Raw genomic sequence first — 20,947 nt, forward strand, 5'->3', positions numbered from 1 at the left:
GGGGGGCCCTCAATAGGGGTTCGGATAGATCTGAGACGTGGAACCACGTTGGAATAGCGGTGCTTAATCATGTGCTTTGGTGAGGTTGACGAAAATGCATGGTCAGGTATCCGAGATTTCCATCAAGTGCCTTACTATCTGTACCTGGCCTGCCTGGGCAGTTTGAATCCCCCCCTCCCCCCAACCGTACGGGGGTTAAGATAGAGCCGGCGTCGGATAGAGAGAGAGGCCGCCGAGGGAGACCGCTGTTGCTGTGCCAATTTCGACAAGGCGTAGCCAATTAACAGAGGTCAGAGATCGTCCCCGACTAGTCCGCGTGGGCTGTTTCACCGTGGATGAAAGAAATGGAGATTTGTCCATTGAATCTCTGGGAAGTGGCTTAGGTCGCCTTTCATGGGGCGGAAGTCGAGGTCGGCCCTCGTGGCCCTGTCTTGGGGCGGTCCCCTGACCTAGGCCCAATCACGACGCGTCTCGCGTATCCCTTATCGATAAGCATTTAGAGTCGCGTCAAACATCACCAGTTAACTGCTAAAGGTCACTGAGTATGCCTACAAGCCCAACGCCGTCAAAGCCCCGCCGCCATACCACAAAATGCCGAGGTATGTCGCACGCAACCCTCAGAGTTCTTCTGTAGTTGTCCTCCTGACGAGATGTCTACAGGGAAATCATCACAGTCCAGGCTGGCCAATGCGGCAACAGCAGTCAGTTACCCCACCATGTTCACACCGAGCCCGTCAGGCAAACCTCGAACGAGAAGCGAGTCGTTGGCGTTGAAGCTGACATAATGCAGTTGGAAGCCAGTTCTGGCAACAGCTTTGCCAGGAGCACGGCATCAACCAGGACGGAAATCTCGAGGACTTTGCGACCGAAGGCGGTGACCGCAAAGACGTATTCTACTACCAGAGCGACGACACTAGATACATCCCGCGAGCTATCCTGGTCGATCTAGAGCCCAGAGTAAGTGGTCTGGCGTGGCGGAGGCGCGCTGTCTTGCTAAAGTGATATAGGTCATCAACGGTATTCAAACGGGACCCTACAAGAACATTTACAACCCCGAGAACTTTTACGTTGGCAAGAATGGAGTCGGCGCGGCCAACAACTGGGGTGACGGTTATCAGACTGGCGAGGTTGTCTATGAAGATATCATGGAGATGATTGATCGAGAGGCAGATGGAAGTGACTCGCTCGAAGTATGCGGACCATTCCCTGAATACCCCTGATGTTGCTGACCCTCGGCAGGGCTTTATGATGCTGCACTCAATAGCAGGTGGTACTGGATCAGGCCTTGGCTCCTTTCTCCTTGAGCGACTCAACGATCGATTTCCCAAGAAGATCATCCAGACATACTCGGTGTTCCCCGACACCACAAATGCCGGAGATGTCGTTGTCCATCCTTATAACAGTGTTCTTGCCATGAGAAGACTGACACAGAACGCCGATTCGGTTGTTGTGCTGGACAACGGGGCCCTATCACGCATTGCGGCCGATCGTCTACACGTTCAAGAGCCTTCTTTTGCCCAAACAAACCAACTTGTGAGTTGTGCGGCCATATTGGCCATGTCTTGCTACTAGGGACACCCCCATTAACCTGGTCTATTAGGTCTCAACTGTCATGTCCGCGAGCACAACAACCCTCAGATATCCTGGATATATGCACAACGATCTGGTCAGCATCTTGGCCTCACTGATTCCCACTCCCCGCTGCCACTTCTTGATGACAGCATACACGCCATTCACGGGCGACCAAGTCGAGCAGGCCAAGACAGTGCGCAAGACTACAGTACTAGACGTCATGCGGAGACTACTACAGCCCAAAAACCGCATGGTTTCGACCCAACCAGGGAAGAAGAGCTGTTATATTTCCATTCTGAACGTCATCCAGGGTGAAGTGGACCCGACAGACGTCCACAAGAGTTTGCTGAGAATCCGGGAACGAAGACTGGCGACATTTATTCCCTGGGGCCCAGCCAGCATCCAAGTGGCGTTGACAAAGCGGAGCCCCTATATCCCAATGGCCCACCGTGTCAGCGGGTTGATGCTGGCAAACCACACAAGCATTGCAACTGTGAGTTTATACCCATCTTGGTTCCGCAAGACAATCGCTAACAACCATGTAGCTATTCAAGAGGATTCTGAGGCAATACGATGGCATGCGGAAGCGCAATGCCTTCATGGAGGGGTACAAGAAGACTGCCCCATTTGCCGAGAATCTGGACGAATTCGATGAGGCTCGGGAGGTTGTGTCAGACTTGATTCAAGAGTACGAGGCAGCAGAGGATTCTGATTACCTGAATCCCGACACGGGAGATAAAGCCACTTCTGCCGAAACGGACAAGCGGATGGCATAAGTTTAAAAAGATACAGTAGCAGAGAGGGGGTGACAACGCTGAAGATATTAGTGGTGCATCAAAGGTCGATTTGGTCAAGGCGGCATCTGCACATCGGGAAATGGGATCGGAACCTAGCTGGCTTGCTGGGACTTTGGCGTTCAGGGACTGACAAGAATACGAACAAACCCCTCCAGACCAACCCCTCAGTAAATCTGCATCTAAATGAGGAAACTTTTCATGGACACTGCATTGACCTTCGCCCTCTGGAAGCATCTGGAGCATTTGCTCCTGAGCGGTTTGTGTCATTGATCGCCAATTTGCCGTTAGAGTTCTCCACTTGCCGCGAAATCGTCGATGAACGTCAGTGGTTCTCCACTGGTTCCCCGCAAAGAGCCGCAATTGCACCTGCTTGACGTCATTGACGTCAGCGTCAGACGAGCTCTCCTGCTCAGCTTCCAGATTGTCTATAAGACCTCTGTAGAAGCTCAACCAAGTGGCATTTTATCCTCCATCACACCACGCATCAAAAAGACGAACAAACAGTCTCCAAGATTAACACAACTGAATATTTTTCAACTTTTAAAGTTCCCAACGACAAACCAATCACAGTAAGTCCCATGCATGCTAGACAGGCCAGGGGAAAGCGTTCCCAGCCAGTAGCAACCGGGTGCTAACCCATATTGTCTCTAGCTACCAACCGCCAAAATGACCCAATCCAAGGCCGACAAGATCAACCAGGTCCAATCCAACCTCCCTCTCCCTGAGCAGCCCCCCGTCGCCTCCGACTGGCAGTCCGCCGACGCCACCAAGGTCAATGTCGGCAGCGGAGGCAATGCTGAGGCACCCATTGGCAGAGACACTGGCGCTACCTCTGGCCTGAGAGAACCTGCTTCCAAGGCTAACGAGGACTTGAGCAATGTCGGACGTCAAGGGAAGGATAACTTGAGCGGACCCCCCAAGGACGCTGCTGCGCGATAAACGTGGAAATTTTGGAATATTTGTACTATTAGAGGGCTTGTCATGACATGATTTAATGACGATGGGCTAAGATGGCCTTTTTAACATCCATTTTGTTCTTCTCTGAAGCAATGTGACGAAACTCACACTTACAAACAGTAGTGCACTAAAGCATTTTGACACAGTCCCTCAGGGTTTCAGGGGAGACAGTTTTAGTGATATATCATGGCTCACTAAGTACTACACCACGTCGCTCAATATGTACCCACTGTCAGTGGATTATCACCGCCTTTACCTTACTACTACGCATCTCCATATCATTCAATGAAGTCACAGCATCTATCCATTCAAAGAGAGTTACAAATTTGGTGATGGGCTGTTAACTCGAAGCAGTTCCCTGCTCACTTCTACTTTTCGCCTCAACTGTAGATCCAAACTATGTGCTGGGATAACTTCACTCGAAAATATGTCTTCCAGCATATCAAGGTTTTGTTCTTGTTAAATACAAGTAAACAAGCCTGTAGCCCTGAGGGACTATGGGTCTGTCTTCATAACTATGCTCTAGATGGAGCTACATTCTTCTATGCTCCTGGATTATTCATCACATTGAAAACAGCCTGGAGGACTTCCACTTCGTAACTCGAAATAAAAAATGCCCATGAGATAAGAGTTAAAATTGAAATAAACCGAATCAACAACATTCAACATACAATCATCATGGATATTTCGATAGTTTGGCGTAGCATCATTAACAATTATCTGGTGTCCTTTATACGCACTTGCTGTAGTTAGTAAACAGGGGTTGCTTGAAGGAATCACTCACAGCAGCCGTGAAGGTCTTGCCGCAAGGCAAAGGCAGTAATATCGCGTTTTGGCAATTTGAGCCTCTTCCTCCAGGGTGAACTTTTCTCTAAAATCTGCTCGGAGCACCGCGACGTCCACACCTTGTACCTTCTACAGAGTCTCGAAGCACCAACTACTTACAGGAATGGACTGACGGAAGTTTGGCACCGTGCCTTTTTTCCATCCATTTTCGCGCCTGTTGCTAATCAGCATTTGCCTACTTCATCCCAACTCGATTCCTTCTTCCACCGATACCCATTCCTTCCAATCTACATCATAACAAACGCAATCATTATCTTCCACGTGTTTCACTTTCCATTTTTCCAGCCGACCCCCCGACTCTGACATAATTCGGACAGAAAATACCACAGCGAACAGGTGCAAGGCTTTCGTTACAAGTAAGTGCGAAAGCAGAAGGCAGGATCGTCACTTACACCTGCCGGATCTGCTCTGCGAGAGTTTATCGCCTCGCCATTTTCTTCCTTCCACTCCTCTTTCTTTCCTTCTTCCTTTCCTTCCAGCTCCCCACAACACCTCTTCTTCATCTTCTGTTGGTAGGTAGCTTACCCAACAACCAACATCCCCAAATACCATTGCTCACTTCATCAACCCTTCATATTTTTACTTGAACGCCTTTTCAAATTCAGATCACACAAGATCTCCGATTAAAAAGCCAAGGGTGATCTCCCCCTTTGAATACGACGTAGCCGCAAAATGGGTTCTTGGGGCACCAATTCCGAGCGACGTGCAGACAGAATGCCGAAGTTCCGTGTCCAAGCCATCGAGGCCCAAAACCAAGGTCCGTTGAGCGTGGATGACTTAATCAAGCGCGCAATGATGGTAAGTCTGCTCCTTAACAGGCAGAGTACTTTCCATTACGAGGTATCTAACCTCGAAAAGAGCGATCTGGGTACTATCCGCATTAACGAATTGCCCCTTGATCATACCCATAACGCGCGATACATTCCGCAACCCCCCCGCCGTGCTCCCGTCATCACGGAGCGAACAGAGGCTCTTGAGGGCTATCGAGGTTGGTTATCTTAGATATTCTATTCAGAAACCCGTTTGACCCACAAGTATAGCCATGGCACAACATGGTCTGGATGATGTAGAGGCGATGGCTGTCCGAGACCTCGATGATTTGGGGGGTCCGAGTATTTACAGACCAACCGCTGGTCCATCTAAACACTACACGGCATCTCGTCGTCGCAAGTAAGATATCCCCGCCACCCCCTCAGGCGTTGAGGTTCATTATCTTTCCTCTCCAATTACTAACCTGAATACAAGTGAGTCACCTGTTATACAACAGAAAGCCACATCCCTTGGAGCTGGCCACAGTGATTTGGCAAGCAGTATCAAGAAGCCTTTGCCTCCTCACCTGAGAACAAAGATGAACTCCGACCACATCTTGAATCAAGTCACGAACGAAGTTTCTCTTCCTTCTCAGGTAAAAGAGGAAGCACGCGCTCCAGTTCTTGAATCTAATAAGTGTGAGAATGCTGCTACCCTCTACTGGAATGGTTCTTGCAGAACGTGGATTCCCGAAAAGGGCAAAGATTGCGGGGTTCTGATTGATCTCAAGATCATCAGCTCTTCAGATGATGGGAGCGGCAACCCTATGTTCATCATGACGCATCCCGAGTTGTTCTCCAAGAGCCACAGCATGAAGAACTACGTTCTTGACATCCAGAAAAACCATATATGCGTCATAAGATTCACTTCGCCTGACGCAGGCTCAACGGATGCTCGTTACAGTCTCAAATTCGATGATGTGGAAACAGCAACTGAATTTCGGAGTCGTGCGGAGTTACTTCAGAGAGTCATGGGATATCTCAACAACATGGCCGCTGCAGATAAAATCGCCAACAGCGAATCTGTCCCTCCAGCTGAGACCGACAAGACCCAGAAGAAGCTACATCGAATCGAGTCCCCTGTGATAGCGTCTGTCGAGTCTTCCGCCAACGCTCCACAGTTGAAGGAAGAAACAGAGGCTTCAACTAAGACCGAGAAGATGTCCCAAATGATGACTGAGAACAAAAAGGCAGTGGAGGCCGAGAGCAACAAAAGGTCCATCGACAGGGAGGACAATGGGGAGGATGTCTTCAAAAAGCTCTCCCTCGATAAGGTCAAGGGCGCCGACATGTACAAGGCAGACCGCTCGCCGCGGGTTCAGTACTCGCCAGAAGAGTTGCTTGAGCGACGATCTGCGGCTGAGACTCCTCCCGGCATCGAGAACGTCAAGATACCGCTCGAGAAATACAGAGGACACTGTAGATTGCCGCCTCACATGAGAGACTATCAGAAGAACACGTCGTCATCGGTCTCACAGCCAACTCGGGATATTGGTAAACCCGTTGGAGGGCTTGCGGCAGCTAAGAAACTCCGGATGAAGACCGAAGTTGGCTCTCAGGTCTCAATGCCTGGCTTATCTGAGGCAGTCAAGCACGAGAAAAAGGCCACTGCCAGCGCTGAGCCCTTGAGCAAGGAACATTCGGCCAAGAACAGGGTCGGCACCCAGGCCGTGGCCGATGCTGCAATTTATACCACAAGCTCGGAGAATGTGGACATCAACATCAAGATTGACAATGATCTTGCGAAGAACAAACCAGTGGGCGAGCCCAGTGTCTCTGTTTCAACAATCAAGTCACATGACACAGTTGCATTATCCAACGCTTCAACCGATTCTGCGATTGCATTTGACCCAGCGTCGAAGACCATACATCCTTTGCCTGTCGTCATTGATCAAAAATCTCGGAGCATGGAGAATAGCACGACCGCGCGCGTCGACATTAAAACTCAAACGGGTGATGCTACTATGATGGAGCGGCAGGAAGTTCCTATCGAATCGACATCGTCTAGTGCCATGGTAACAGAGGGGCCTGCGCAGCCAATACACGCTACGACTCCTGCGATCCATGTCAACCCGCTTTTTGGGAACCATGCCCACGGCGGCCATGAAATGCCACATCAGATGTCAACGCCGCAGATTCATCCGCCTCAGATTTCCCTGCCGCCCCACTTACTTTCACCCCAGATGGCATGTGGGCATCAGATGCACCCCCAGCCTATGCTCGCTGGGATGCAGCACTATCCCCCAGCTGGGATCGTTCACGCCGTGACCGTAACCTACCATATAAGCCATAGCGGCCCGTATGATGGACCGGAGAGATTTCCTGGTCAAGGATCACCAGTTGTCCACCAGGTGACTGATTTCAATGGTCATCACACCGGCAGAGTATATTCGCCTACTGCCCAGGTGTTTCAACCGCAAGTTCTGGACCGGGTATCTCGTTCTAATCCGGCACAACCTCGCGTACGTCGTGGCCTGGAGAGTTCAATTTTTGCTACCGGTCATACCGGAGCGAAACATGCAGGAAGCTTTACTGGAAGCACGCCCCGGTGATCTCGAGACGCCGGAAATCTCATGATGCAGGCATGAAATATGGAAGATGGGTATGAGGCTTGCATTAGTACACTGGGGCTGGAAATTGCAGAGGAATGTCTCCTCAAGGGATGTCATCGGTCGACTGATTTACTCGAGAAACCTTGCGACTTGAGTCCGCCGATTGAGGGCTTCTATGAGAGAAGCCGAAGAAAGCTGGACGATGGCTGCAGTTACTGCTACATAGGAGCACAAGTAGTAGGTTTCCAAGCATGTTCTTCAGCTGCTCGAGTGAAATCATCAAAGAAGAACCATGCCACCGACCAAGACAGTTTACTCACGGTAGAGTTTGCCGATTAGCTAGGTGGGTTGTTAGTATATTCGTTTTCATTCGTGAACCCACTCATCATCCTCCCGACTAACAACAACTTCATTGACCTGTAAGCGGAAGTCGACAATTTCCCTCCCGTTAACGAGATCGTTTTCCCTGGCCCTCTTATCCGCCTCCTCCTCATCCTTAGCAATCCCGGCTTTGACGTGCCTGCCGACCAACCGCTTCCTAGCCACCTCAAAATCGACATCAACGAACCATAGCTCATCCATGAGCCTAGCAGCGTCGTTCCATGGCGGCTTATCGAGAGTTAGATAAAGGCCTTCAAAGACAACGATGCGGTGGTGGGGTTGAACAGCGATGTCACGCTCCTTGGGATCCTTTACGGCGTGGTCGAAGCTCGGGGCGTATATTGGGGACGAGTCGGCCCTTAATGGTTCGCGGAGGGATGTAACGAGCTTATGAAAGGCTGGACCATCAAACGTGAAGGCTGCGCCGCGTCGAGCATGGGCGGTCTCGGGATCAGGCATTGCGGAGAGTTGGGCGCGAGTTAGGTGGTAGCCGTCCATAGGCACAAAAGCTGCAACGGGGGTTGCGTGGGAGGGATTTGAGGGGTTGATAGTTGCGTTGCGATTGTTTAAGCGGGTTGTTACGATTTGCGAGAGGGTTGTTTTGCCTGGACTACGTTAGAGGGGGGAAGTGGGCGGTTTGAGGGGAAGGGGGACGGTGTACCTGAGCCTGGGATGCCGGATACTCCGATTACTACGGGCCGCTGTTAGATTTATTGTATAATGATTTATAAAATGAAACGAATCGATACTTTTGCAGGGTGGCCACCGGGAAGCTTGTTGGGGAAAGAGACAGCTTCAAGATGCTCGCGTGACAGCTTCGCGATCGCACGAGGGACACTCACGAAGGCGTTGGTCAGGCGGAGTGCTCTGGAATTTCTCCCAGGCCTTTTCCGTCAGTCTTGCTACCTGTTCCTCCATTATTTATACCGGGATTTTTTTTCGGTAGATGCTATTGTGAAATATGGGCAGGATGCATGACGTTGTAGAGGTCAACTAGATTCACGGGGTCGGAGGGAGCTTGAGCTACGGCCCGCTCGGTGCAACGGGCCCCGCTAACCCCGCCATGCGGCTTGATGTCATCTTTTTATGGAGAATCATTCGGCAGGACTTGCTGCAAATTTTTTGATATTCTTTTAGATGCATAGCTCTCGGCTCACAGCGGTCTACGGGGGCAATGACAGAGAGGGGGGAAAAAGCGATTTTATCGGCGAACCGGAGACCCAGAGCTTTAAGTGTACGACGAAGAACACCGGACGTGTGGGTTTGGGCACATTCTGATCACCGACCGAACTAAGTTGACTCGATTAAATCAACTCGTAGCAGCACAAAACTTAATCCGACAAGCCTTGGTACTTCCCGCAGACCCTGGACGAAAAATCGTGTGAAGCAAGAACTTTCCTAAAATAAACATCACCTTCGCCGTGGGATATCCAAGAACCCTTCCCCTTTGACCTCCAACAACGCGACAGAACAGTAAGAAAGGAATTTAAAAATTCAAACCCAAGGAAGAAAGGGGGAAAAAATGTCCGACGAAGACGGAGGCTTGTTCAGCATCGCCATTGATGACTCGGATGAGGAGGGTCTGATTTCAGAGACGGCGGCCAAGGCGAAGGAGAGACCCAGAGACTGGCAGACGGAAGAGGAATTCCAAGACCTCAAGGCGACGTACCGCGCAAAGCTGCAAAATGGGGATGTGAGTCAATTTTGCTTCCTTTTTTTTTTTTTTTAATTACCTTTTTTTTTTAATCCCTCTCCCTCTTCCCCACTCTCTCCGCCTCACTGCTTGAATGCAGCTTGGTCTTGTCCTGAAGTTCGGAAGAAGAGGGGCCTTATTCCGGCCTTTTCGAGCTCGGATGGACACCCCGACCCAACACCGGATCCCCACCCTTCGAATCCCCCTCTCCGTCCGCGCCCCCTCCCCCCTTCCCCTGTAGGCGCTGACGGAGAAACAAAACGCTTAGATCTGGCAAACCATTGAGTTGCCCTTGCCCGCCGACAAAGCCAGTAAGCCTATGCTGCAGGAGCTCCTGCACGCGGTGGAGGAGTTGTATTTCCTCCGTAGGTTCGAGGAGGCTGCGGGGTTCGCGAGGCGGGTATTGGATGGGAGCGACGCGGCGTTGGATCGGGATACGAGGGAAATGCTGACCCGGTACGAAACGAAGTGCTTGGCTCGGATGGGGAAGCGAGATACCCCCGTCTAGAAATGGCCACAATTACCATAGGAAATCTGCATCACTGAAACGAGTTTGGCATGCTGCGACGAGTTTGCTCATGGTGGGAGGGTGTATTATTCTAAACACTCTAATCTAATCCGAAGAATGAACCATGCATCGCAAAGGTCACCCCCAGATGCTCTAACGTGTAGGGGTATTCCCGAACTCCGAAACTTTTTTACAGTTGAGACAATGTTGAGCTGGAAAAGCAAAAGTCTCTATCTAAAATGATGAACGCCATCTTAACACCCCTTTTTTCCGGAATCCTTTTTGGTGATGCTGCCCGCTGTTGAAAAAAATAGTAATCGACGAGGAAACGCTGCAAACGCAAGTATCTTGTCGCGATCAGAGGTGGCGATAGGAAAATCCTAAATCATCCTCGGACCATGGGGATCTTCCGCGGTCAGCCTATGCTGCCATGCCTTGGCGGACACGCATCTCGCGCTCGCGCTCCTCGGCGAACACCCTCCGGCTCATGGCCAGCACCGACTCAAAGCCCTCCTTGCCCTTCTGGGCGTTATCGCGGAAGCGCGAGATGCACTGGTCCTCGATGGAGTTCTTGATCTTTTGCCAGCCGCCGCACAGAGCCGTGATCTGGGCATCCTGGACGAACTGCGTCTGCGTCGCGCTGATAGGCTTATAGACGACGGTCTCCTGGACGCTGATGAGGTTTGCGAAGGTGAGGTTCTGCGAGACCATGGTGACGGTCTTAGTAGCCGGGTCGACGTAGGAGACTTCAAACACTTGCGAGATGTCCGAGTCGCCGCCGCTGGTGCCGATGAGGGACGCGATCCATTTCGGCGCGGTCTGCTTGCCGGTGATGAGGCGTTCGGTTCTGAGGATGCCAGTGGACGGGTCGACGCTGCGGGCAAGGATGTCGACGGCGAGCACGTGTGTCGTCTTGTCGTTCCAAGGACAGTACTTGCGCCAGTTGGCGGTCGATACCTCCTCCCAGGAGTAGTTGAAGGTAACGGCGTTGGAGAAGACCTTCATTGTGGATGTGGGTTTCTTCTTTCTCTTTTTCCTTTATTTATTTTTTTGGGTCGGGTCTGCGGGTAGATGCAAAGCTCGTGGATGGAGCGGGCACTTTTCCCTCTACTCCTCTTTTTTTGATTTGTCTATCGGGGGTGGTCGTGTAAACTCGATGGGAATTCGTAATCAGCCAAGTTCAGAGTGGACGAGGTTGGCAGTGTGATTTTTTTCTTGAGATATTTGTTTATCGATCAAGCGACAGTGATGAGTCAAATGCGGCAGAGCTTGGGAAGAATGGGGACGGGAGCGATTGTTGATATAAAGGGATAGGGAAAATAATGAGACAAGGGCGATGGACCTTGCAAAGGAAAAAAAAAAGGAAGAGCGCTTTTCGGTAGGCCGGAGGGTGGTGGAGCAGGTGTCGTGTGCGGGTTTTTTAGGAACCTAGTCTGACCAACCAGGACGTGGCAAAATGGTCGCACGCCTCAGGCCCAGGGAGGATTTACGCTGGAAATTTCTCTCTGCCTTAACCCCGGCCGGTGCCCCGGGGTAGGAATGGGAGCTCATGGTGGCGCGTGCGAAGACTCGCAGGCGCAAGCCCCAGCAAGGAGCGCGCTGTTTGGCTCGGCTCGGGGCTCCAGCCTCGCCTATCTGCCTCTTTCGGCAATAGCGCGCATGGACAGCATGAAAAAACATCGGGACGGGCTGGTCGCGGTCGCTGCTGGCATGTGATTGGCGTTCGGGCGGGGGCGGGTTGGCTTTCCCATTCGCCGTTTTCCTCCTCTTTTTCCAAAAAGTTAGCCTGAAGGGTAGAGCCCGAGCTCAGGCTTGCCTAGGCCTCCCGGCCACCCTGCTAGGTGTCGAGGTCGCCGCGACAAAGGAGATTTGCCAAGGATGGACCTGCTGCAGTGCTACAGCCGACAGCGGCAAGACGCCTCTTACGCTATCCGAGGGCGAAAAGGGCCCAGAGGTCCCAGGGAAAAGGGTGTTCTCTGCCCTTCTGGATTCCGCCGATCGGACCCTGGAAGCATGCGATTGGCGGTGGGGAATTCGGGCTCCCCGCCGCCAGCCAATGTTAACGGCGAGCCAGGCTTGGCTGGGCCTGGCGGCGAAAAAAGTGGTCATGAGCTCTGGATCGCCCGGAAATATTGCCGTTGAAGCCTCCAGATTGACGTCGTCTTGACACTTCTCAGCCTCAAGTGGCTCATCGAGCCTTGAGGGGTACGGTAATCGGTGATTTTTGTGTGTGGCTCGAACACACTCGTCATACGGCTCCCGCCTTCATCTACGGGGTCCGATCGGTTTCCATTCCGGGTTGTGCAAGGTTTGCGAATTGTATCGCATCTGACATCACTGCAGCTCCGGAAGCGAGTGACGCTTGGTTTACATGATCGATCTCGAGTGGTGTTAGCCTGTCGGCCTTAATCTCATCGGGCGATCCGTGCCGGTCATGATGTCGGAGACGGCCATCACGGCCATCTGCTCCGGCGCGGGGTGGCATTCGGACATGGGGTGGATCATTGCTGCGGACGATGGCTGTGGAAGTGAATCCCTCGATGTGGAGCATGACCCAGATTTCCAATATCGCATGGCAACTATGGCCTCGGGGTATTCTTGCGTCATGCCTGCAACAACCAATTATTGAATGCAATGAACTTGTTAGCTAGTAAATAAGTTTCGACCACCTTGGACGTAGTCTTTAGAGCATTGTTGAACATCATAACAGAGCGGTGCTCTTTTGGCTTCATTACACTGCCATGATGAGTTTTGCCTATATCTATTATGCGCTCATTGCGAATGCAGACAATCGTGATATCCAGATCCTGGCTATTGAATTATGATTCAAGATTGTGTTTGAGGGTGGGTGCTGTGGTTATGCTCTTGGCAGTGTCATCCTACTTACTTACATAACACGTTACTCTAGCCTTAAGAAGCTTTGATGCGGGGACTATGGGGACCAGTGCTTGGATTGATTGATTGGATTTCGTTGTGTACCTGAATGATAATCTCGAATTTGTAGAAAGAAACCCCATGACAATGCCAATCACTGGCTGGTTTCACCCTGCCTAATAATCCTCTCCTCGGCTGATTACTTCCTTCACGGTTGGCCTCAGCAGGATAGTCTACGAACTGGGTCAGCTTGGGTGTCAATAATGATACATGGGTGATAACACGTACGTGCTCGAATTGAGCAGTGTAGGAGCCCTTCTTGTCACACAAGGGCGGGTAGGCCTCAACGATGCCACTGGCCACGAGGTTGTTCAGCTGCAAATGATTATTAGCTTGGTGGTTCTGATGTTGATGTAGCGACAGAAAACTTACACCTAGGAGATACTTGTCTTGTCCCAGACGATCAAGGTAACGCCGGCAGAAGGGCAGCGTGCCGAAGTTCTTGTTGATAACGTTCAAGAGCCTCTTGGCAGAGTCTAACCGGAGCGCAGCATGGCCGTCTCCACGCCTGGCGTAGTGAGAAACCTCCATGTCTTCCCTGACGTAACCATTGCCAGTACTGCCGAACGTCTCGACGGCGAAGACGTCGCCCTCCTCCATCTTCGTCGTGTCGTTGCTCTTCACGATCGGCACACTCTTGGTGCCGTGGATGCTCCAACGCTCAATCGTGTGGCCGTTCAGGTTACGGATCGACTTGACCGGGTATGTGGTGCCATCAATCTCAACCTCGTAACTCTCCATGACCTCCTGGATGACACCACCAACGTCTCCGACACGCACATCAATACCGGCCTCCTTGATACCGGCATTGGTCGCGTCCTTGACGGCAGCCAACAGGTTGTCGTACTTGGGTTCGAAAGCCATCGTGAAGGCACTGTCAACGATGCGTCCGTTGACGTGCACGCCGAAATCAACCTTCATGACATCTTCCTGCGACAGGACCATCTTGTTGCCGGCGTTGGGAGTGTAATGCGCAGCGCAATGGTTGAGAGACAGACCACAAGGGAAGCCCATGCCACCCTTGTAAGCGTCGCCCTCCTCCAGACCCGGATGTCCCGTCAGCGCACGCACACCATCTTCAATGCCTTCGGCGATCTCGGTAAGCGTCTGTCCGGGCTTGATGTTCTTCTGCGCCCACTGGCGGACCTGACGGTGGATCTCAGCGGCCTCGCGGTAGTCGGTGAGGAAGTCGTCGTTGTTGAGGTTGTCGAGGTGGCGCTTCTCCTCGTCGGTCGTGCGGTAGAGGTTGTCGTCCCGGTACTCCTCCTCTTGGCCCTTGGGGTAGTTCTTGTTGGGGAATAGCGAGGACATGAGCACGCGCGGCGGGTCGGACTGGGCGGTCGGGGACTTCTTCTTCTTCTTGGGCTTTCTCTTCTTCTTCTTCTTGGCCGCTCCACCTGCGGTGGGCGCAGCTACATCATCGCCCTCCTCATCCGAGTCGTCGCTGTCGTGGTCGACACCATTTCCCTCCGCAGGTTTCACTGCCTTGCCGTTCGTGGCAGGCTCTCCCACTAGAAAATGATTGATTAGTTCGGTAGACGAGGTGATTCATCTAGTGCTTGGCCGAGCGCATACCGTTCAGCTTCTTCAAAGCTTCTGTGGGAACTTGGGTAGCCATCTTGGCATACTAGATTTCGCGTGTGTAGTGAAGTTGGTGGTGGGAGCGACAGATTTTGTACCCCACCTGGTAAACGCAAGGGCGCGGGGTAGGCCCCCCGTAAGTCGTTAATCGGGGTGCTGCCTCTTATGCAATGTACAACCCGTTTCACCTGGTAAGAGCTTTCTCCAAGAGCAAAAGCGCCTAAGACTCGGTCAAGTTTGTCACCTGACCCAGTAAAAGAAGTATTTTCTCCCCATGGAGTTGCAAAGCCAAGACGAAGCCAAGTCTGCGGCTAAGCGGCCCCCTAAGACCCCCTTAAGGGATGCGCGTATTCTTGCAACTCCGGCCATTTCAACGGCAAGGTTCCAAAAGCATATTATTCGTGCTGCGGCTAGGCTGCGGGCTGTCCGCGGCAGCAACTGGCTCAAGTCGGCTAAGTTTGCTTCTCTTACACGTCACATCGTCATTTGATACCCTATTTTTAGGCTCAACTCGCCTTATCTTGCCTTGTGAGTGTCTCAAACCAGGAACATGCAACTTTACGCACTTCACTCCTGCAGGGAACCACAAATGCCTCCAATGATTTTCTAGATTTTGTTTCCTATCGCATCCCACACCCCACGATCCAAACTAAGATGAACGAGTAACTTGCGGTAAATACAGACATGAGACGACAACCCAAAACACACTTGGCCGCAAACATGACAGAGCGGGCTGTTTTTAATCAATGTCTCCAGCCCCTGCAGACAAGACAATACATGTGGCCACTTAGTTGATGATGCACCGAGCACTGGCAGAACCACAGTCCTTGGCGTATCCGTAGTCGCAGCAGTTGCCATTGGGTGAACACTCGAAGCTGTGGTTGTTGACCCTCATGCTGGTCACAACATAGGTGTTGTTGTTCCTCCACACGCAATTGCCGCAGACCGTGAGCTGTTTGCCACGGCTGTTGCACTTGCATCCGTTGTAGCTGCAAGCCCGCTTTTCCAAGCCTTGCTCATTCTTCTTGTCTAGCAAGGGCACGAGGTCGTCGTTGTCGGCCCTCTCTGTTAAGGCGAAAGGCTTTTCCGGCTGAGCGATGCCAGCCTGTGCGGTCACCGCAAGGAAGAGGATGGCCAAGGAAGTGGCGAAGCGCATTTTGGCGGGATATGGGGCTAAAATAGGATTAGTGACACGAGCATTCAACTGAGTTGCAAGCAACTTCGGCTTTAGAAAGTCTCACTTGGGAGGTTTGGTAGCGATGCCGATTTTAAGAGCTATCAGGTGGGTTTGATTGTCTGCCTGTTGATTCTGCTGAATGGAATATCTAGATTCTGCTGAATGGAATATCTAGATTCGCCCGTCCGTCTACAGGCCCTTTTATACACTGACTGACTATCTACTGTACAATTGAAACTTCAATGATAGCCGACTTGCCTTGCAATGCGAAGGACTAAAGATTCGCCCGTCTTACAACGGCCGTTGGGATTGGTGCTACATTACCATGCAGTTGCTCAGCTGGGTGAGAGACAATCAACCCTGCATGCAGCTTATGCGGGGTTGAGGGTCAGTGATAATATGTTGCTTCAAGGCTAGCATAGTCAGTGTCTCAAGCCATACGTAACTATTTTACGTACAACGTTCTTCTTTCTGATCCTCTACATTTCTTATGTTGCTACCAGTTTATGTTCCTGGCGTGGACGTGGGTTCGTGGGCCGATCGTTGGTTACTTTCGTCATACTCAAATTCTACGGGCAATTCAATTTAGCCATCACCTGGATGCAGTCATGTTACATCCGCCTGAAGGCATGGCCGATCAGGGATATACATGGGCATGATAGTCGGTCGACGCCAAACTAAGCTTGACCGGTCAATCCACAGAGTCTGATAAAAGATCAGGCAACTTGACGCAGTGAAACAAGGAATCGACCAAACGACTAAAACCAACAGCCATGAAGTGATGCGATGAGGAATGTTCCAAGCGGCCATGCGGGTGACAAAAGAGCTGTACATCTTGGAATAGGTTGTACCTACAAAAAGGCGGCTCTGCCACGTAAAAACAAGTACTTTCTGCCCTTATTATAACTGATCGTCCGGCTCTTCTTAGCTTTCTGTCTGAGTAGAACCCATATTTTAGTAGACTGAGATGCTTTAACCTGCTTCAAGAAGTGCACAATATTTTCTGTCAACCTCTCGGCAGCCTATTGAATTAAGACAGTGTCAACCTCAAACCAATGAGGAGATTAGAAACTTACAAAGTTACTTATCAATATTACGCCCAGCGTTAGTGCCAGACTTAACCTGCATGCTATACCCTGACTAGTATTGAGAGGCTTGCGGGGAAATGGATGGCGGCCTTATTATTTATGTTCGGCCAACCTGCGAATTTGATTCGTAGCCTGATAGAACTCAGCTCAGATGCTGAGCCAGCTGTTTAGCTTGGCATCCTCCCTTATTTCACGATAGCCAGTCAGAAGCAGCAGAACAAAAGCGTCTTGCAGCTCGCCACACACCATTTGTACCCAGGGTGTAATGAATACAACTTAAACAGCGGACGCCAAGGGGGATAATGCATTAGGCTCAGATCTTTTCACTGGCGACGACGCCAGTTGTTAATTGCCAGTGACAACCGCCACGAGCGCCTTGTGGCGTACGCAACGTTTGTATCACCTATGGGCACCTGTCCCTTGCTTTGGTCATTAAATGCAATTGTCCCGAGATGAGAATTTCAAGAGGACTATCTTTAGCCATCAAAACACTGTACTTTTTAGATGAAATAATAAAATGGCCAAGCTATCGACGAGCGAGTTTTTTGTACTGGCAGAAAGATTCGAAGGAATTAAGCACCCAAAGAAGTAGAACAATACAGTGTATGCCAATAACACAGTATGGACACTATGCTCTGCCCTCGTGCCATCATCCAAATGTAGGGATTTCATTGGAGTACACAATAGCTGAAGCTTGAAATAGCTTGGTATACCGTAAATAGTATTTGCCGGACTTTTTGTTGCCCCAAGGGTCAACTCCTTGCTGCTTTACTGTGAAGCAAGATGGTCAGGCTAATATTTTCCAAGTTCAGAGGCGAAGATGAATTTGCCTTCCACCAGGAAATGATCTTGGTTTATTTCACTAAGTGGTGCAAGCTGTTGATACGTCTGGGTGAAGTTTTTAAGAATATGGAATTAATACTGTTACCCCAGGATCAATTGCATTTTGTTGAAGAAAATGTGTTAAATGGCCAAAGACAAGTTTGAATTCCGTATTTAAGAAGTTTGAGATAACAGAGTCTGCTGAAGTCGCATTTTATGCAGAAGATCCCATTAACTATAAAGATTTATCTTTAAAGGACCAGAAAAACCTCAGTGGAAGGCTAAATAGGTTGTAGAGTCGGGGATAATGAGCGAGGAGATAGTTCAAGGGACAGACGTTCATCGTAACTGGGACAACGAGATAATAAATCCAAACGGTAGAGAAGGTTGAGCCAAAGACACAATGACCAGAGATGCGTCTCCCAGTTTGAATCGCTTCTTGTATCATGCATCTACAACTTAAAGACTCAAAATGTCAATCGTCTTCTCCCCCTCCCCCCATTTCTTCTCCGTCCTTAAGGTTGTACCGATATGGGCAACCCCGATTTCACTTGTTTTTCTGGACTTCTAGGTCGCTCGCACAGTATTTAGGGAGTGAGAGGCAACTTTTCTAGATCAAGAAAATACAAAGCTGAAATGATTACTTGTGGTGTTCGAATCTTGAGTGAGGGAGCGTGGGCCGCAGAGCTAAGAGAAGTGTCGCCAAAGCAACTCTTGTGGAAGGTGCTGCGGCCGTGGCCACGAAAGGTGACTGCACCTTCCAGAAGCCACAAGCGATTGCTCTTTCAATTCGAACAAACCATAACCTACGTCAAGGCCGTACTGCAAATTGGGAAGTAGAAAACGGAAACTTGCTCAACAGACAGACCACATCCGAAAGGCATTCCCCGCGCTATTCCAAACTCGCAGAAAAGCATCATCGTGGTATTTTACCAGTCGCTTAGGAGTCAAAAGTGACACACTTAAACGGCACTTGAAGCCAGATCTGACATTGACGACACAGCCAAAGCCGTACGAGGGCTCGAACGAATACCTCCAGCAACCCACCATACTCAACTGAGCCCACGAGATTCAGTTCGGGCATCAAGACTTCGGCATCAAGCGAAAATGGCATCTCGAAGAGTCCCAATGAACGGCGTTCTACCTCGACTTCCTGAAGCATACAACATTGGAGACTACTGTGTCATTTGTTACAAAACTTCCCGCAAGACCCAATATCGAGATCTACCCTGCGGTCACAATATTTGCCACGGCTGCGCTGCTGACTCCTTTCGCTTCGCCGTTTCCAACAAGCCCTTCAATAAGCCGCGGTGCTTTCTCTGTCCCGGGACCTGGGATGAGCAGAAAAGATTCCCTGATCAATGGGCAAAAGAACTTCTTCGGCCCCGCGAGTGGACCGCCTATCGTGATCTTCTTGACGAGGACGTCGAGAAGGGCTCTCAGACAGCCATCTATTGCCACGGACTGGAATGCGGCAGCTATCTGCCCGCCCGACGCCGTCAAAAGAGTCGAGGTGTTGCTTTCTGCGGCTGCGGTAGACAGACGTGCATGGGATGTCACGAAGAGGCTCATCAAGGAGAAACCTGCGAGACGGCTTTGGAGAGATGGAAGGCCGAGGGTTCCATCGAAGAGAAACGCGAAGCGAAAAGTCTCGGCACCATTGCTCGGATGGGATGCAAGCATTGCCCCCAATGCAAAACCGTAATTGAAAAGTCCTATGGATGTGACGCAATGTGGTAAGTAATACTTGAGGTCTGAGATTCTCTTGCTGATTCGCTTTCTCCTAGGTGTCCTACGTGTAAACAAGGATTCAACTGGAGTATTGCGCGTGAATTTGATACTGCAGAGAAGCTGGAGGAGAAGGCTACCTGAATTTTTTGAAGCATTGCAACGATGCTGTTTTAATCCTGGGGGTCGGTAGCATGTCGAGCAATCCTCGAAGCGCGCGAATGTGTTTGTGACATTGGCAACTACTTTTGGGGGACAACGATAGCGCAGTATCCGGATAGCTTAAGCAAGGGAAATATCACGGGTGTTATTATTAAGTTGTATAATGTTTACAAGGGCATATTCTGTCAAGGAAGACATTATTCTTTTTCTTACAAGTTATTAAGATACTTCTGTTAAGAAAAAGATAAATCTGCATTGACATAGTTGGTCCGACAAGTTCACTACGATCAAATCACCACAAACAGGGTAAGTTCCTTACCCGTGTTCGTTTTGATGCTTCACGAAGAACTGGCGAGTGAATGTCGACGGTTATACCAGAGGCTATAGAGACAAATCAAGGAATGTAAAGTATAGATTGGTAGAAGTACCAGTATGAAAAGTATGCAGAATCCGATGCCCTTGCCCAAGACCACTCCCAATGCTATGCCCGACGGAACGCCGCCTTATGCAGTCAACCCATGCCCGATATGTACAATTACTCCCATCAATGCACCGTCATCTCGCTAGTTCCTCCCCGAAGCTCTCAAAGAAGCACGCGATGCCGCACGCTCAGTTGCACTGGTCGCCGACCTGGACGAAGAAGCCGCCAAGCGCCGAAGCAGTGAAGGCGATGTTGATGTCCTCATGGACATCGGCGTCGTTGGCAATCTCGAACAGGAAGCTCAGGCTGTCCTGGCACTGGAAGCTGTTGATGACCTGCACGGTGTCGGCCACGACGGCGTTGTTCTCGACATTGAGGGGCCCGAAGCTGCCAATGAGGCTGCCGGGGGCGTTGCCGCCGAGGGAGCGGACGTCGAGGCGGGAGAACTCGTCGCCGCCCTGGTCGATGGGGAAGCCCTGGCTGAAGGCGCCGACGAGCTGGCAGGGACCCGCGGCGGAGGGGCCGACGTCGAAGGTGAGGACCTTTGTCACGACGGTGCCGGAGACGAGGTCGGCGACGCCAAAGTTGATGTCGGTGGCCGGGACCACGCGGCAGCCCGGGGTGCCGACTTGGCGGCGGGCGGATGCCTTGGCCGAGCGGGAGGAGACGGAAGCCGCGGTGGCGGAGCCGGCGAGGGCGGCGACGAGGAAGTTGGTGAGCTGCATGTTTGATGTGGGTGTTGGATAGTTGGGAAGTTGGTTACTCGGGAAGAGTCTTGTAGGATTGTTGAGTGGATAGATTGGTCTGAAGCTGCTGATGCTGATGCTGATGAGGATGATGAGATGAGAATGATGAGATGAACAACCAGGAACGAGGAGACAAACAATCTCGCTTTATAGTCGATGTGCGTGGCTGCTTC

The 20,947-nt window shown here is 51.0% G+C and overlaps 8 protein-coding genes across 8 annotated transcripts; 3 read left to right on the forward strand and 5 right to left on the reverse strand.

Annotated features, from left to right (window-relative positions):
- Window positions 1-591: 591 nt before the first annotated feature.
- On the forward strand, window positions 592-2,348 carry EsH8_V_000612 (gamma-tubulin; the record flags this gene model as incomplete). The annotated part of the gene is made up of 7 exons (XM_083273128.1): window positions 592-599; window positions 661-701; window positions 791-957; window positions 1,008-1,190; window positions 1,240-1,533; window positions 1,601-2,065; window positions 2,118-2,348. 7 exons carry the CDS (start codon window positions 592-594, stop codon window positions 2,346-2,348), a joined length of 1,389 nt encoding a protein of 462 aa, XP_083125843.1.
- Window positions 2,349-2,684: 336 nt separating this feature from the next.
- EsH8_V_000613 (uncharacterized protein) lies at window positions 2,685-3,308 on the forward strand (the record flags this gene model as incomplete). Its single annotated transcript, XM_083273129.1, has 2 exons — window positions 2,685-2,759; window positions 3,021-3,308. 2 exons carry the CDS (start codon window positions 2,685-2,687, stop codon window positions 3,306-3,308), a joined length of 363 nt encoding a protein of 120 aa, XP_083125844.1.
- Window positions 3,309-4,886: 1,578 nt separating this feature from the next.
- On the forward strand, window positions 4,887-7,771 carry EsH8_V_000614 (uncharacterized protein; the record flags this gene model as incomplete). The annotated part of the gene is made up of 3 exons (XM_083273130.1): window positions 4,887-4,970; window positions 5,626-7,443; window positions 7,760-7,771. 3 exons carry the CDS (start codon window positions 4,887-4,889, stop codon window positions 7,769-7,771), a joined length of 1,914 nt encoding a protein of 637 aa, XP_083125845.1.
- Window positions 7,772-7,899: 128 nt separating this feature from the next.
- Window positions 7,900-8,832, reverse strand: EsH8_V_000615 (P-loop containing nucleoside triphosphate hydrolase protein; the record flags this gene model as incomplete). Its single annotated transcript, XM_083273131.1, has 3 exons — window positions 7,900-8,519; window positions 8,576-8,605; window positions 8,757-8,832. The coding sequence occupies 3 exons, from the start codon at window positions 8,830-8,832 to the stop codon at window positions 7,900-7,902; spliced, it is 726 nt and encodes a 241-aa protein (XP_083125846.1).
- Window positions 8,833-10,535: 1,703 nt separating this feature from the next.
- Window positions 10,536-11,120, reverse strand: EsH8_V_000616 (PRELI-like family-domain-containing protein; the record flags this gene model as incomplete). The annotated part of the gene is made up of 1 exon (XM_083273132.1): window positions 10,536-11,120. One exon carries the CDS (start codon window positions 11,118-11,120, stop codon window positions 10,536-10,538), a length of 585 nt encoding a protein of 194 aa, XP_083125847.1.
- Window positions 11,121-13,165: 2,045 nt separating this feature from the next.
- Window positions 13,166-14,667, reverse strand: EsH8_V_000617 (methionine aminopeptidase; the record flags this gene model as incomplete). Its single annotated transcript, XM_083273133.1, has 4 exons — window positions 13,166-13,222; window positions 13,278-13,364; window positions 13,422-14,560; window positions 14,625-14,667. The coding sequence occupies 4 exons, from the start codon at window positions 14,665-14,667 to the stop codon at window positions 13,166-13,168; spliced, it is 1,326 nt and encodes a 441-aa protein (XP_083125848.1).
- A 750-nt stretch (window positions 14,668-15,417) lies between these two features.
- EsH8_V_000618 (uncharacterized protein) lies at window positions 15,418-15,786 on the reverse strand (the record flags this gene model as incomplete). Its single annotated transcript, XM_083273134.1, has 1 exon — window positions 15,418-15,786. The coding sequence occupies one exon, from the start codon at window positions 15,784-15,786 to the stop codon at window positions 15,418-15,420; it is 369 nt and encodes a 122-aa protein (XP_083125849.1).
- A 4,430-nt stretch (window positions 15,787-20,216) lies between these two features.
- Window positions 20,217-20,753, reverse strand: EsH8_V_000619 (uncharacterized protein; the record flags this gene model as incomplete). The annotated part of the gene is made up of 1 exon (XM_083273135.1): window positions 20,217-20,753. The coding sequence occupies one exon, from the start codon at window positions 20,751-20,753 to the stop codon at window positions 20,217-20,219; it is 537 nt and encodes a 178-aa protein (XP_083125850.1).
- Window positions 20,754-20,947: the final 194 nt, after the last annotated feature.

This window comes from Colletotrichum jinshuiense, chromosome 5 (assembly GCF_051148585.1).
Source record: "Colletotrichum jinshuiense chromosome 5, complete sequence".
NCBI lineage: Eukaryota > Fungi > Ascomycota > Sordariomycetes > Glomerellales > Glomerellaceae > Colletotrichum > Colletotrichum jinshuiense.